Source organism: Leptodactylus fuscus, chromosome 6 (assembly GCF_031893055.1).
Source record: "Leptodactylus fuscus isolate aLepFus1 chromosome 6, aLepFus1.hap2, whole genome shotgun sequence".
Lineage (NCBI taxonomy): Eukaryota > Metazoa > Chordata > Amphibia > Anura > Leptodactylidae > Leptodactylus > Leptodactylus fuscus.
This window is the reverse complement of record NC_134270.1, coordinates 39,807,263-39,821,225: the sequence shown is the minus strand read 5'-3', so window position 1 is coordinate 39,821,225 and position 13,963 is coordinate 39,807,263. Positions and strand designations below refer to the sequence as shown.

Genomic DNA, 13,963 nt, shown 5'->3' with positions numbered 1-13,963 from the left:
AAATCATCAGACTTTAGGGTGGCCATATGTTTTAGTCGTGCATTGACCAAATCCATTGACTTCATCAGCACTGGACTGTTTAGCATATGTGGCTGGAAAATAGGATCAGATTTGCTCAGTTTTAACCCAAACTTGTGTTCTCAAGGGAGATAAACTGACACCAGACCTCTAGCAAATGGCTTATTCCCATGTTTCACCATCGAATAACCTACAGAACATGGATGTGTATGAGGATGTGTATGAGGAGTTCATTAAGATTCAGTGTCGGACAGCTAATAACAGTGTATGGCCACCTAGAGTCTGTCCTGTGTCCCTGTAATTTATTATTAGTATCTTATTATTGCATTGAGGTGTTTGCACGGAGAACTGTCTCCAGAACTCAGTATTTAAACCCTGCAGATAGACATGGGTCACTGGAGTAAAACACTGTTCCCCTTTATGAATCTTTGCCTTAGTTGCCAAGATAACGCTGTTGCATATCACATATTGACAAGAAAAGGCTTTATCTCATCAATGGAGGCACATGCGAGAAACATTGGTTGACTCAGGTGACCCTAACCCATCCATCTGGATTCCAGTGACAGTCTTCCTTTATGATAAGATAAGTTATTACAATAATCTGAACGAATGAATGAAAGCACTTGGTATTACTGCTGTAGTGGGCCAACAATCCATAGCTACAATTCTAGTCGCTAGTTAACTGTACATATTGTAGATGTTGAGTTCCCTTATAAGAAAATCCTCTGATGAGGTGAGATATCCCGTATAGTCTGTATTGGCATAAGCGCAGGACTCCTGTGTGTTCACTGGCTCAGGATAGTCTACGGAGCAGCAATAAGCACAGTAACAGAATGTGGAGTCGTTCTGGTGTTGATAGATGGGATGATCCATATTGGCATAGGCACAACTCCTGGTTTCCTGGTGAGAAGGAGAGTCGTAGGCTACAAACTCCATGCCTTGGTAACCTGGCGAGTATTCAAAAGAGTTTGACATTTCCGATGAATCTGAAGGTGATTCTGGAGTCTGCAACAGAACAATGCAAAACGCAGTCATTCCAATGGTCTTTATGTGAATACATACAGGCAACAGAACAAGTGACATATTTGGTGAGATTCTGTGAGCCAAACAAATCATGAGCTAATAATCTCATCCTTTATTTCCCATACATGGTCAATCTATTGGTCTATAGATTCAGGATTGTCTTTGGCCATAAAATGTACCGGGAAACACTATTTAAAGGAACACTGACATCTAGAAATGAGTATGGAAGGATCTAGCCTTCACTGTCTGTCATCCACAGATTGTTGTACATGTTCCCAAAGCATACAGTCTTGTAGACTGTAGAGAACAAATGGAATTAACCTGGTCTATTTCGTATCAGGCTGAGGGAGTTATGCGCCTGTTTCTTCTACTTCAGACATTTGGGAGGGGAGGCTCCTGCTGCAGCCAGTTGTCTTATAGCTAGACAGGCACAGGACAGTGAGGAAGAGGAGGATCTAGCTGAACTCTCTTTCTCTTTTCTCAGTTTAAATACAACTTGAGACAAAAAAGGATTAATGAAAATGCAGAGATTACGTGAGCTGTCTCTCCCAACTCTTTACAATATTTGTGTATTTTCCGGTTTTAGAGTTCCTTTACATTGTAAAAAACTAAAGAAATAGGAATGAACCTGCGGAATTATTTCGATACAGAATCTTTATTGGATAACACGTTTCGAGCCAAAAAACAAGCCCTTTTTCAAATCTATATGTAATGGATCCATATGATATGAATGTGAAAAATGGCTTGTTTTTTAGAAGATTCCGTATTAAAGTAACTCCGGTGAGTGAGTGTTGTGACAGTGGCGAGTTATAGTCTTGGATTTAATTAGAATCTGGATCTGGTATATCGGAGGGAATAACTAAGAAAGACTGGAGTATTGCTAGAAGTAACAAATCCATAACATCTGAAAGGTGCATCAAAGAGTTGTACCTTATATAACCAATTCAGGTGAGAAGAATACGTCTTGGGAATAGTGGCTAAAGTTCTGCTCAGCCCTACCCTACCCATTATCTCCTGTGGCTAGTAAATATGCCAGAAATAAGATGGGATCTGGTCAGAAAAAAGGAGGGGGAAACCATTTTGCCATTTAAATGAAGCCTTAATATAAAATTCTGGTGCAAATGCAACAAACCTGCTGTTCTGTGAACAATATACTGAAAAAAAATCCATGTTATCCACCGAGACAGTGTAATAAAGGAAGACATATTTATCCTTTACGTCCTGGTAACGTCTACACTGTCGGTTGAGTTGACTTTGAGTAACTTGGAGTCATGTAGAGGAGTCAACAATACAATAAACCAATAATAACCCAAGGACACTTGTATTATAGACATTTTTCTGGTAATATTTCCATGTTCATATTAGTCATTGGCTTATTCTTAGGTAGGTTATATCTTACTCTTCCTTCTTGTGAATCAGAACTATCTCGTATCTCTCCAGATGGATGAAGGTCCCATCTACAACAGCTTCAGGGTTCCTACCAATCGTCAGTAGGGTATAAGTTTTCTGGATGAGGTGCCCTGCTTGGTACTGATGAGTGGAAAGAACCCTTAAAGATGTCTACAATTGGATTCCTCTTACTTCTGGAGGAGTTTCTGGATTGACTGGTGTCAGATAGTATAAGGAGCTAATTTACATACTTTTTCCCATGGAGCATTGCCTGAAAATAAGTCTCCATTTACCAGCAGTGTCTCTTCAATTTAATCCAGTACCTCCCCAAACTTAGGTAGGTTGAAAGGAAACTGAAGTTGGTGAAAGTGCTAATAGGATTCTAAGAATGTATACATCTAAGAAGGGTTCTCAGGACAGAAAGAGAGAACAAGACAAGGATGGAAAATGAGAGACAAGGAGACTAGAAAGTGTCCAATAAATTCCTTGGAGAATCATATCTAACAAAAAGCAATAACCACCATGGCCAGTTTTAGTCCACTTCAGGACATGGCGCCTCATGTTCCGCATGCGTTATTGGCGTTACATTCTAAAAAGGAGGAAAATAAGAATAAAAGTTACCATATTCTGGTAGAAGATGGGAGATGGCTGGAAGGATTCTTCCTGGAAGCACAAAGATTGGTTCTGGAATATACCAAAGCTAGAGTCTTGGAGAGGCTCAGGGTGAAGATAGGCATCCACAAAACTTTCTTCCTGGGCACCATATACTGGAGGCTGCTTGGTATCTTGATAGCTGGGTGCACAGGGTGTAGGTACGTATGCACATATCATTTCTAGGATTAGGACACAAGACCACGGTTAGTTTCATGTATACAATGGAAGATTTGCATATCAAACAGGAATTAACCGTTTTGCATAATCTTGTTTGCCTTCGACAACAGACTTTATATTTTGATCATGGCTATGGAGTGGACAGCTGACTCTCGGCACATGACATAATAAAAAGCTCTTTGTCCTTATTAGGAATCTCTTCTGAATTCTCAAGGATCCCATAAATTCTGGGTAAGATGCCCCATAAAATACAATATCAATTTAGGGCAAAGAGATACTTGACCTCACACTGCGAAATCTTACAAAAACAACCCCCTTATCTCCAATGAGGATCAGTGTGCTTAGGATAAAGCAGCAGCACTAGAAACTTAAGGAGACATAACAACAAGATGTTATCTTGCTCCAAACAAAGAAACCAGTCAGCTGCTTTAAAGGGTAATATATCTTAAGATCCCCTCCATACATTAGACTACCATATCAAATAGGTCACAAAAACCCCTTACATGGTTATCCCGTTGTCCTCATCTGCATTCCTTCTACCTGTTGACTGATCTGATTGGTCGGAGTAATTATTGAGTGGATCTTAAGTTGAGCCGTGAGCTTTGAGCCTTCCATCTATAAAGAATTCCCTGTGCCTTTGTAATGATTTAGACAAATTTTTTTTTTTTTAGTTTTTTTTTTTCAACACCAACCTGAAGAAGGAGGAGGAGGAGGGATTGGATGGAAAACTTGCAATTTGTTCTGCCTGGACTCCTGCATAAAAGATAATAACAGAGAAATTTTGGGGTTAGATATATCATATAGAAGAATGCTTCTAGAGGGTAAGTCATACCTTATTTCATTTATATTGTATAGGTGTCCATTGCTTGGTTTTATGTCTGTTTTATGTTATGGTGGTAAATTTATGTCTGCAGAGGACAGATCTTAGATACATTGTAACAAGAGGAAAGTATACAATGCAATAGACTATGTATTATATGTGCTATATTACTATCACTATATGTCATATTTGACTATATAACATTGTAATACTAAAGTCCCAACTCCTTACCATTTATTCCATTTCTATATAGCCCAGTAAGACATATACCCATGGATAGATTTAGTATAGTCACATCTTGACTTTGATTTCCCATATTGAGGGGAATTGTTTCCAGTACGCTTCAAGGTTCCAGGCAAGGTCCAGTAGCTGATACTACTGCTCCAGCATGGAGGGGGTTAATGTTTAAAGGGACACAGGTGCTGATAGCGGAGGGAGAAGGAGGGGTGAGCTTATGCTCTGTGCTGGGTAGGAGAGGCAGCTTGTTCTGGTTTATTCTTCACAACACAGAGGGTTTTCAATGTCATGAACCAGGAAGTGCTAATGATTTACCTGGCAGCTAACAATGCAAATATTTCTTAGCCCAGAGACCTTCCAAGACTTGTATTTTATTGATAAAAGCACAAAGAATGCAGAAAATAAAAAAAAGTAACCCTCAGAACGGGGTCGCTATTTGCAAAGCTTTGCCCTAACTTGTATTGTAAAAGTGTCTTTAGTAATGATCTTCTACATGAGGTTCTAGAACAGGGATAGGGAACCTTCGGCTCTCCAGCTGCTGTGAAACTACAACTCCCAATATGCTCCACTCAATTCCATGTGAGTTCCAAGAACAGCAGAGCAAGTAAGCATGCTGGGAGTTGTAGTTTTGCAACAGCTGGAGAGCCGTACGTTCCCTACCCCTGTTCTAGAAGAAGTGTGAGCCTTCGTATTGTAGTTATTCTGGATCTACATGGACCTGGATTAGATTTCCTGCACATGCAAGGACTTTTGGTTTTGTAGATAAAGGGCTTATATTGGGTCGCTATAGTCTTTAGATGCTTGTGGGTAGCATGGTTGCCTTCTAGCTTTGGGTATAACGGTGAACACACTTATTCAATATAGGCCAAACCCACCAATTTCCTTTGGATCTGCTAACTGACACGTATGGGGGTGTGGCATCTATCCCCTAATGGAAATTGTTTGGAAAAAGAAGGATCGGGCAAGGTGAATCTCAGCACAAGACCCATGGTCAACCCAGGATATAAGCTATCACTAACTTTCTGGCAGCAGCTTATTTACAGACATTGGGAAGAACTAGAAGTGTAGCAACTAGAGATGAGCGAGTAGTATTCGATCGAATACGACTATTTGATCGAATATTCGTATCGGTCGAATACCACGCGGGAAAATTCCAATGCAAAAACCTCCTCATGCTCTACATGCACATGGCATTCTTCTCAGGTACTGTACGTGCTATACACACCAGTCCACATACAGAAATCTAACAGGGAGGTTTAAAGATGTTTTCTGAAATTCATTTTTCATGTTTATCCATGGCGGTGTCTGGTATTGTATTTCATCACAATTGCACAATTCATCGCAGACAATACCATGAACGACCAGTAAACAGAAGTGGCGCTGTTTCCAGAAAAGACACAAACCCTTTCTTTCTGAGCTTTGCAATCTTTTCAATCGATTATCTCCTCTTACTATACTTATAGGGTGCAAGAAATTGAGATTGGATAGCTGACTTTCAAAAGATCCCTGTACTGTGACACCATGTGTGACTTATACCTGGATACGGCATCATTGTATGCTTATTTTCCTGAGCTTTGAGGTCATAGTTATTTGTGCACACACTATCAAAATATTCTGAAATTACTTGTGAATTACTCCTGTATCTATATTGTGACATCACTGTGTGTATTACCCTGTACTGTGACATCGCTGTGTGTAGTATCCCTGTACTGTGACATCACTGTGTGTATTATCCCTGTACTGTGACATCACTGTGTGTATTATCCTTGTACTGTGACATCACTCAGTGAATTATCCCTGTACTGTGACATCACTGTGTGTATTATTCTTGTACTATGACATCGCTGTGTGCATTATCCCTGTACTGTGACATTACTGTGTGTATTATCCCTGTACTGTGACATCACTGTGTGTATTATCCCTGTACTGTGACATCACTGTGTGTATTATCCTTGTACTGTGACATCACTGTGTATTATCCCTGTACTGTGACATCACTGTGTGTATTATCCCTGTACTGTGACATCACTGTGTACATTATCCCTGTACTGTGACATCACTGTGTGTATTATCTTTGTACTGTGACATCACTGTGTGTATTATCCCTGTACTGTGACATCACTGTGTGTATTATCCCTGTACTGTGACATCACTGTGTGTATTATCCTTGTACTGTGACATCACTGTGTATTATCCCTGTACTGTGACATCACTGTGTGTATTATCCCTGTACTGTGACATCACTGTGTACATTATCCCTGTACTGTGACATCACTGTGTGTATTATCTTTGTACTGTGACATCACTGTGTGTATTATCTTTGTACTGTGACATCAATATGTGCTTTATCTCTGGACTCTGACATCACTTATTATTATCTCCGTACTATGACATCACTATGCATTATCCCTTTACTGTGACATTACTATGAATTATCTCTATCCTGTGACATCATTGCTTACGCTATCCCTGCACATTAAAGGAACTTAAAAATCGCACGCATTTCATATTCTAAACTTGCTGAAGAAGGTGGTCATAGTGGAGTCGCGGCCTATTCTAAGTTTTGCTATGGAGCCCAGTGGTTACTTGTTATACCCTGATATCAGGAAAATAAACCATTTATTTTTAGACATCGTGGGATAATAAAGTTAAAGAGAACTTTCCACCACCTCCACCAAGTCCAGCTTTTTACATCAATTAATAGGTGCTGCTCCACTGATTCCAACACAGTTGGAATGTTTTCTCTAGCCCCCACCATTCCTGAGCAAATAATGCTGTTAGTTTTGGTGCCTGATATTATATAGATGCTGTACTGTCAGGAGGGCGGTGTCAGGCAGGAGCAGAGAAGGGGTGTGATTCTGAGCTCTGACACTGGCTGCCTCTGATTGGTGCTCTGAATCACTCCCTGCCTGACACCACCCATCTGACATTATAGAGCTTAAATGACACATCAGGCACCAAAACTACCTGCACTTGTTCAGAAATGGTGGAAGTTAGAGAGAAAATTCCAACTATGCTGGAATCAGCCGAGCAGAGCCTATTAACAGATGCTAAGAACTTGGCTAGGTTGAGATGGAGAAAGGTTCTCTTTAACTATACGTTTTGAATGAAGCTAAGCTATAAACACACTCTACAGACAAAGTATATAAATTGTGTTATGCCTGTTGCAGGGCCTCACAGTTACTGCAAGACACAGAGATTTAAAGAACCCCATGTGTCTTATATTACCCGTCTCAGGTCCAGCACAGTGTCTCAGTTTTACTCAGAGCGTTTCAAATACTTTAAAGGCATTGTGCAGGATTAGCAAACATGGCTGATTTCTCCTTCTCGGGAAGTAGCATTACGACTGTTGGTCACATGGCCTTGTTGCTGCTCAGTCCCATTCATTTTAATAGGACTTTTTCTTTTTGCTTACTTACTAACTTATATAGCGCCATCATATAGGACTCACAATCTACATGCCCTATCAGTATGTCTTGCATTGCCAGCGGGCGTAAGGTTATTTCCTAAGAAGAATGCAGCCATGCTTTCTAATCCTGCACAACCCCTTTAAGTGTATATAGCAGGAGGAGAGGCTAGCACGATGTAAGGTATAAAGATGGTTAATAAACTATAATGTTGTCCTTGGAAGACCAGATTTGTCTCTCTATGTTTAATGGAATATTCCGGGGTGCAGCACACATCCCTTCCTTGTGTTCCTCTTCCAGTCTTGGGGGCATCAGTATTTCCTGTGACTACTTCCATAGTGCTAGAGAAATCTTTGTTCCACCGGTCTTACTTGTTTGAGATATTAATCATCCAACCCCGGTAGTAGAGAACTGAACGTGTTGCCTATCGGGCGCCCAGACAGTCTTACAATGTATGTAGATAGATTAGCTTAATATGAAGGCGGAGGGCCTAAACCGCACATGCATATTCCACAAAGCCATTGTTCTCTGCTAAACATCATAGTAACTTGCCCTATTAATAATTACATATATCTGGCACGGACGCGACCAGGTGAGAAAAGCAAACAGTGGTGTGTGTACTGGGCTGCAGATGTTAGTATTAGCACTTGGTATTATGGTCTAGTCTTTAGTGGCTGCTGTCTGCACGAGGGTGGGAAGACTTACTGAGGCCGTCTTTTCTGCTTGTAGCGCCCTCTGCTGTTCCAGCATCTCTTTCACAGTCATCCTAACCTTAACTCCCAGGTACACCTTTGGCTTGGCTGAAAGACAAATGGAAGAAAATGAAAATTTGCATTGTGAGAAAAGCAAATATCAAATTTGTTGTTGAAGACATTGTCCAAGTCACATTGTGGATGTAGAGCTTCAGTTTACCTGGTAATTTGTAATAGACAATGTAGGGGCAAGCAGAACTGTTCTGGGTAAAAAACTAACCATATTCGGCTTGTCTTTGTTAAAGGGAGTCTGACAGCAGAACCCAGAATATCAACCCATCTCAGCAGATAGATAGGTTACTGTCACCAGAAACCAGTATATCAATCCAGCCGTGCAGATAGATAGGTTAGTGTTACCATAACCTAGTATATCAACCCAGCCATGCAGATAGATAGGTTAGTCACCAGAAACCAAAATATCACACCAGCCCTGCAGTTAGATAGGTTAGGACCATGCATCCTATTGACCACTGTAGCCAATCACTAGCCTTTAACCCCTTCCCGCTGATAGCACTTTTTGACTTCCTGACCAAGCTCGATTTTTCAAAACTGACATGTGGCAATAACTTTGGAACGCTTAAACTTACCAAAGTGATTTTGAGATTGTTTTTTCGTAACACATTGTACTTCATGTTAGTAGTAAATTTTGGTTGATATGTTTTGTGTTTAATTACGAAAAAATAGGAAATTTGGTGGAAATTTTGAAAAATATGCATTTTATAAAGTTTGAAATGATGTACATTACATACAGATAGTCAGACCGCCAAAATTATATCATAAATCTCATGTCCCAGATCTCTGCTTTATGTCGGCATCAAACTTTAGTCGCCCTTTTATTTTTTACGGTCATTATAAGATTTACAAGTGAAACAATATTCAAAATTTTCAAGAAATTTCCAAAACCCATTTTTTAAGGGCCTAATCCAGTTATGAAGGGGTTTTGAAAGACCCTTGTAAATACGCCAAAACAACATATACCTAGTAATTTAACCCTATAAGTGCTTAACAGGAATTAATACAAAATGGAGGTGAAATTTACACATTTGATTTTATTTTATTAATATTTTCGTTTAGCCCTAGAATTTGCACATTCACAAGGGGTTAAAGGAGAAAACGCATCCCACAATTTGTTATGCAAGTTCTCGGGATTACCTTAGTACCCCACTTGTGGGTATAAACTAATATATGGACGCACAGCGAGACGCAGGAGGGAAGGCGCGCCAAAGAGCTTTTAGAGGGCAGATCTGGCTGTGATCAGTTTCAGGAACCATGTCGCATTTACAAAGCCCTAGAGGTGTCAAAACAGTGGAAACCTCTAGAAAGTGACCCCCCACCCCTCCCGTTTTGAAAACCGCACCCTCACAGAATTTATCAAGTGATGTAGTGAGCGTTAGTAACCCCGAAGTGAATATGTAAGCTGTGCGGAGTAAATTGGGTACACCAAATCCCATTCTATTTTCCCACCAGCTCCTATGACACGGACGGGGAAGAGGGGCATTCTGGGGGATCAGCGCTGGTGTCTTCTCTCTCATAAGCTCTAAATATGGGGTGTCCCCTGAAAATGCTCGCACCGCTTACACATTTCCTTCTAGTCGCATCCACTTACATTCTAATGATTTGGCGACTTTTGGGGTTTTTGTCTTCACATTGTACAAGGTAGATTTTTATTTTTATTTTCTGGCAATGTGGCCATATGAGGGCTTGGTGTTTGCGGTATTAGATGTGCTTTTCAATGCCACCATTTTGGGGCCTGTAACTTATTGACTACATTTTATTAACTCTTTCTGGGTGGGATGTAAAAGAAAACATCAATTCTGGCATTGCTTTTTAGCATATATTTTTTTCCCGCGCAGCGTACAGCATAAGCAACATGTTACCTTTATTCTGCGGGTCGCTACGGTTACGGCGATACCTCATTTATATTATTTTTTAATGCGTTGCTATTTGTGCAGAATAAAATTCAATCTAGGGAAAAAAAATCAATTATTTTTGCATCGCCATCTTCTGAAAGGCATAACATTTTTATTTTTCGGTAGACAGAGCTGGTTGAGGGCTCATTTTTTGCGGGATGACATCTGCTTTTTATTGGTACCATTTTGGTTTTCATTTGACCATTTGATTACTTTTTATTGAACATTTTGTAAGGCAAAGGTGGTGAATAATCATTATTTTGTGCAGTTTTCTACATTTTTTAATGAGGTTCGCCGTTCGGGTTAAATAATGTTTTAATTTTATTGTTCAGGTTATTACGGACGCGATGATGCCAAATATGTAATGTTTTTTTTTTCTATTTTTCTTTATTTTACATAATAAAACATTTTATATGGGAAAATGGCATTTTTGGGGCTTTATTTATTTCAAATTTATTTTAAACTTATTTAAACTTTTTTATTTTTACTTTTTTTATAAGTTTTTTTTCCTGTCCCCATGGGGGATTGAGGCAGTGATTTGCTGATCTCGGCTTAACTAGATGTACGCTGCAATACACGTGTTACACGTGTATTGCAGTGTACAGGAAGCTCTAAGCCCCGTGCAGAGGCATGGGGCTGACAGCTTCCATTTTGGCAGGATCAACCAGGTACGTGGAGGGGATGACATGGGGCAGACCCGGGGTCACTGATCAGACCCCGGGCTGCCCATTACCAACACCAGCACCTCCCGAAACTGGCGCGGGAGGTGCTGATCGGGACCGATCGAAACCGAAACCCCTGAGATGCCGGCGGTCATGTTGACCGCCGGCATCTCAGGGGTTAACACCCGCGATCGGACCCAGTTCCAACCGTGGGTGTTACAGGGCATTGTCAGCCGTAACATACGGCTGACACTCGCAGGGCATGGTGCGCACACAGTTACTATCACGGTGGATGTTGGGAAGGGGTTAAAGGTCTAAAGCCGTACATGTTTGGAAGTGGGCACAGCTATTTTTGGAACTCCCATAGAAATGAATGGAGAGAGCTGCACTTGTACACCCTCGTCTCCATTAACATCAGCCATGTCATCAGGTGGGAAGGCGGTTAGAGGGCCCCCTTTGTGAACAGTGGTAAGTGGTGGTACCTATATATGTATGAATAATGTCTAAGATGAGGTTACCCCTTTGATTCACATGTGGATTCATCAAGATTGCATGAAGATGTTTTGTGTTAATGTGCCGATATATGATAATGTATCATTACACAAGTCAAAATTATAGAGAAAACTGATACAGAACTACTGCATAAACCTTAGCATAGATTTACTATCTGGGATGTGCCTAGAAAGTGGCCAAAAATGCGCCTCAGTCTGATGGATTGTGGTGCACCATGGCAAATCTCACCAGGATAGGAATCTAGGACGCCCAGGTGCCAGATTTACTATCATTTATGCCAGAAAACTCATGTGAGTTATGCCACAAATCTACTCCAGTTCCTGGATGGTGTAAACTTTTCTTCAGGCCTACATACACGTGCAAGGATTACTAAGAGGCTGAAGCATCTTACACCTCTTAGGGAATATATGAGCGCAAGAGTGTCCAGTAATAAATTCTCCCCTTTGTATTACCATTCTAGCTATCTGGGGCCACCAGTAGAGGGAGCTCACTGAATACTTTAGATATACATAAAACTCAAAAAAAAACAAGCAATGAAATAAATGTAAAAGGCGGATCACTTGAGTTCCTAAGCACGTTCAGGCCACGTATATGTGCTCTGGATCAGTCCACTGTACACGGTATAAAAGACGATTGACTGTCATGGTGGACCCCTACTTGTACCACCCCAATGGTCCAGAATAGGGATCCCATCTGAGATATGCTGGAGCGGAGTACATAAAGCGTTGCCTGGTGTGTTGTGCATCCAGTAAGTGGTGATGCCTTCTGAGACAACACCTGCTCCATCCATATCAAACCAGGTGGATTAGGGCTGAATACAAGGGAGGCAAAGTTCGCCTCTACATCAACAATGCAACACCCCAAAATGCCGAGGTGTGTTAACCATGAAGGCCTGGTGGCCAAAGCTACTGAATTCACAAGCTCCTTCTACGTCTGACTCCTCATGCCCATACATTTCATAGATGACCCTTCATTTGGCTCCTTCAGAGGAATTATATAGCCTACCATAGTAACACCAGCAGATTGTTTGGGGTGGAGAAGACGACCCACAGCCATCAGCTGATCAGCCAGCTCCATTAGATACCATGTGTACACAAGTGCTTTCTGTCCCCCATTGACTTGACTGAGAGGATTCTGACACCATGGAGTAGGATAGTACCTGCTCTATACAGAGCACCGTGCCCCCAGTTGGGGAAAGTTTTAGACATTCAGACAAGTTTTGATTGGTGGGGTGTGCGGGTGCAGACACTTAGGCCCGGTTCACATCTGCGTTTGGGTCATTCTGTTCTTCTCTCTGCATGAAATATGCAAGCAGCACTTTTCTCTTTGCATTTTTCATGCGGAAACCACACGAACCCCTTTATAGTCTATGGGGTCTGCGGTTTTCCTGATGTAACCACTTTTTTTATGTGGATTAGGTTTCCATTGGGGTGGTCCGTGGAGACGTTTAGGATGTGACCCTATATGAGTGCAGCTTTCTCCTCAGCATACCCCTGCCTGGCACATATGCCCACGCGGCTCAGCAGACGTAAAGTCTCGGATACACTTGGAGCACTTTACAGCAGAAGGCGAAAGAGCCTTTCCCGGGAGTGGAGCGGTAGCGTCCTAGTGTGTACTGCTCCCTCTCTGTACAGCCTGGCGGTACCGGGGCGGCTCACTGTGACTGCCAGGTAAGTGCCAGCTCTGGCGGGGAGGGAGTGCACGAGACCGGGCGAGAAGTGGCAGGAATGGCGCCGTCTCCACGTGTGGGCGCGGAAGTGACAGGAACTGACTGTGTATAGTATATACCCCTATCCTAGCACTATTTACAGTATATACCCCGACCCCAGCACTGTATACAGTATATACCCCTATCCCAGCATTGTATACAGTATATACCCCTATCCCAGCACTGTATACAGTATATACCCCGACCCCAGCACTGTGTATGTATAGTCGCGCTGTGTGATCACCTGCCTGTATACAGTATATACCCCGATCCCTAGCATTGTGCAGGTATAGTGGAGCTTTGTGATCACCTACCTGTATACAGTATATACCTTTTCCCCAGCACTGTGCAGGTATAGTGGAGCTGTGTATGTTGGCAGTGCTGTACATATCAGCAGCAGGACGTCAGTATATATGAGGAGAGAAATCTGTATACACTGCAGAAAGTGTATTCTGTGACCTCACCTTGTATACAACATACTCCTGACCTCACCTTGTATATAGTATGTCTAGTATATAACATACCCATGACCCCCACCTTGTATATGGAATATACCCCTTGATCTCACCTTCCATATATGATATACTACTTGACATCAGCGTGTATATAGCATGTACTTCTTGATCTCACTTTGTATATGGCATACTCCCTGATCTGACCTTACCTATAGCATGTACCCCTTAACATCTGCGA

The 13,963-nt window shown here is 41.6% G+C and overlaps 1 protein-coding gene across 1 annotated transcript; it reads right to left on the bottom strand.

Moving 5' to 3' along the window:
• Positions 1 to 696: 696 nt before the first annotated feature.
• Positions 697 to 8,529, bottom strand: POU2AF3 (POU class 2 homeobox associating factor 3; the record flags this gene model as incomplete). The annotated part of the gene is given in 4 exon segments (XM_075278038.1): positions 697 to 1,023; positions 3,052 to 3,263; positions 3,948 to 4,014; positions 8,431 to 8,529. Coding segments are annotated over 4 exon segments (705 nt in total), but the record flags the coding sequence as incomplete, so codon positions are not given.
• Between the last annotated feature and the right edge of the window lie 5,434 nt (positions 8,530 to 13,963).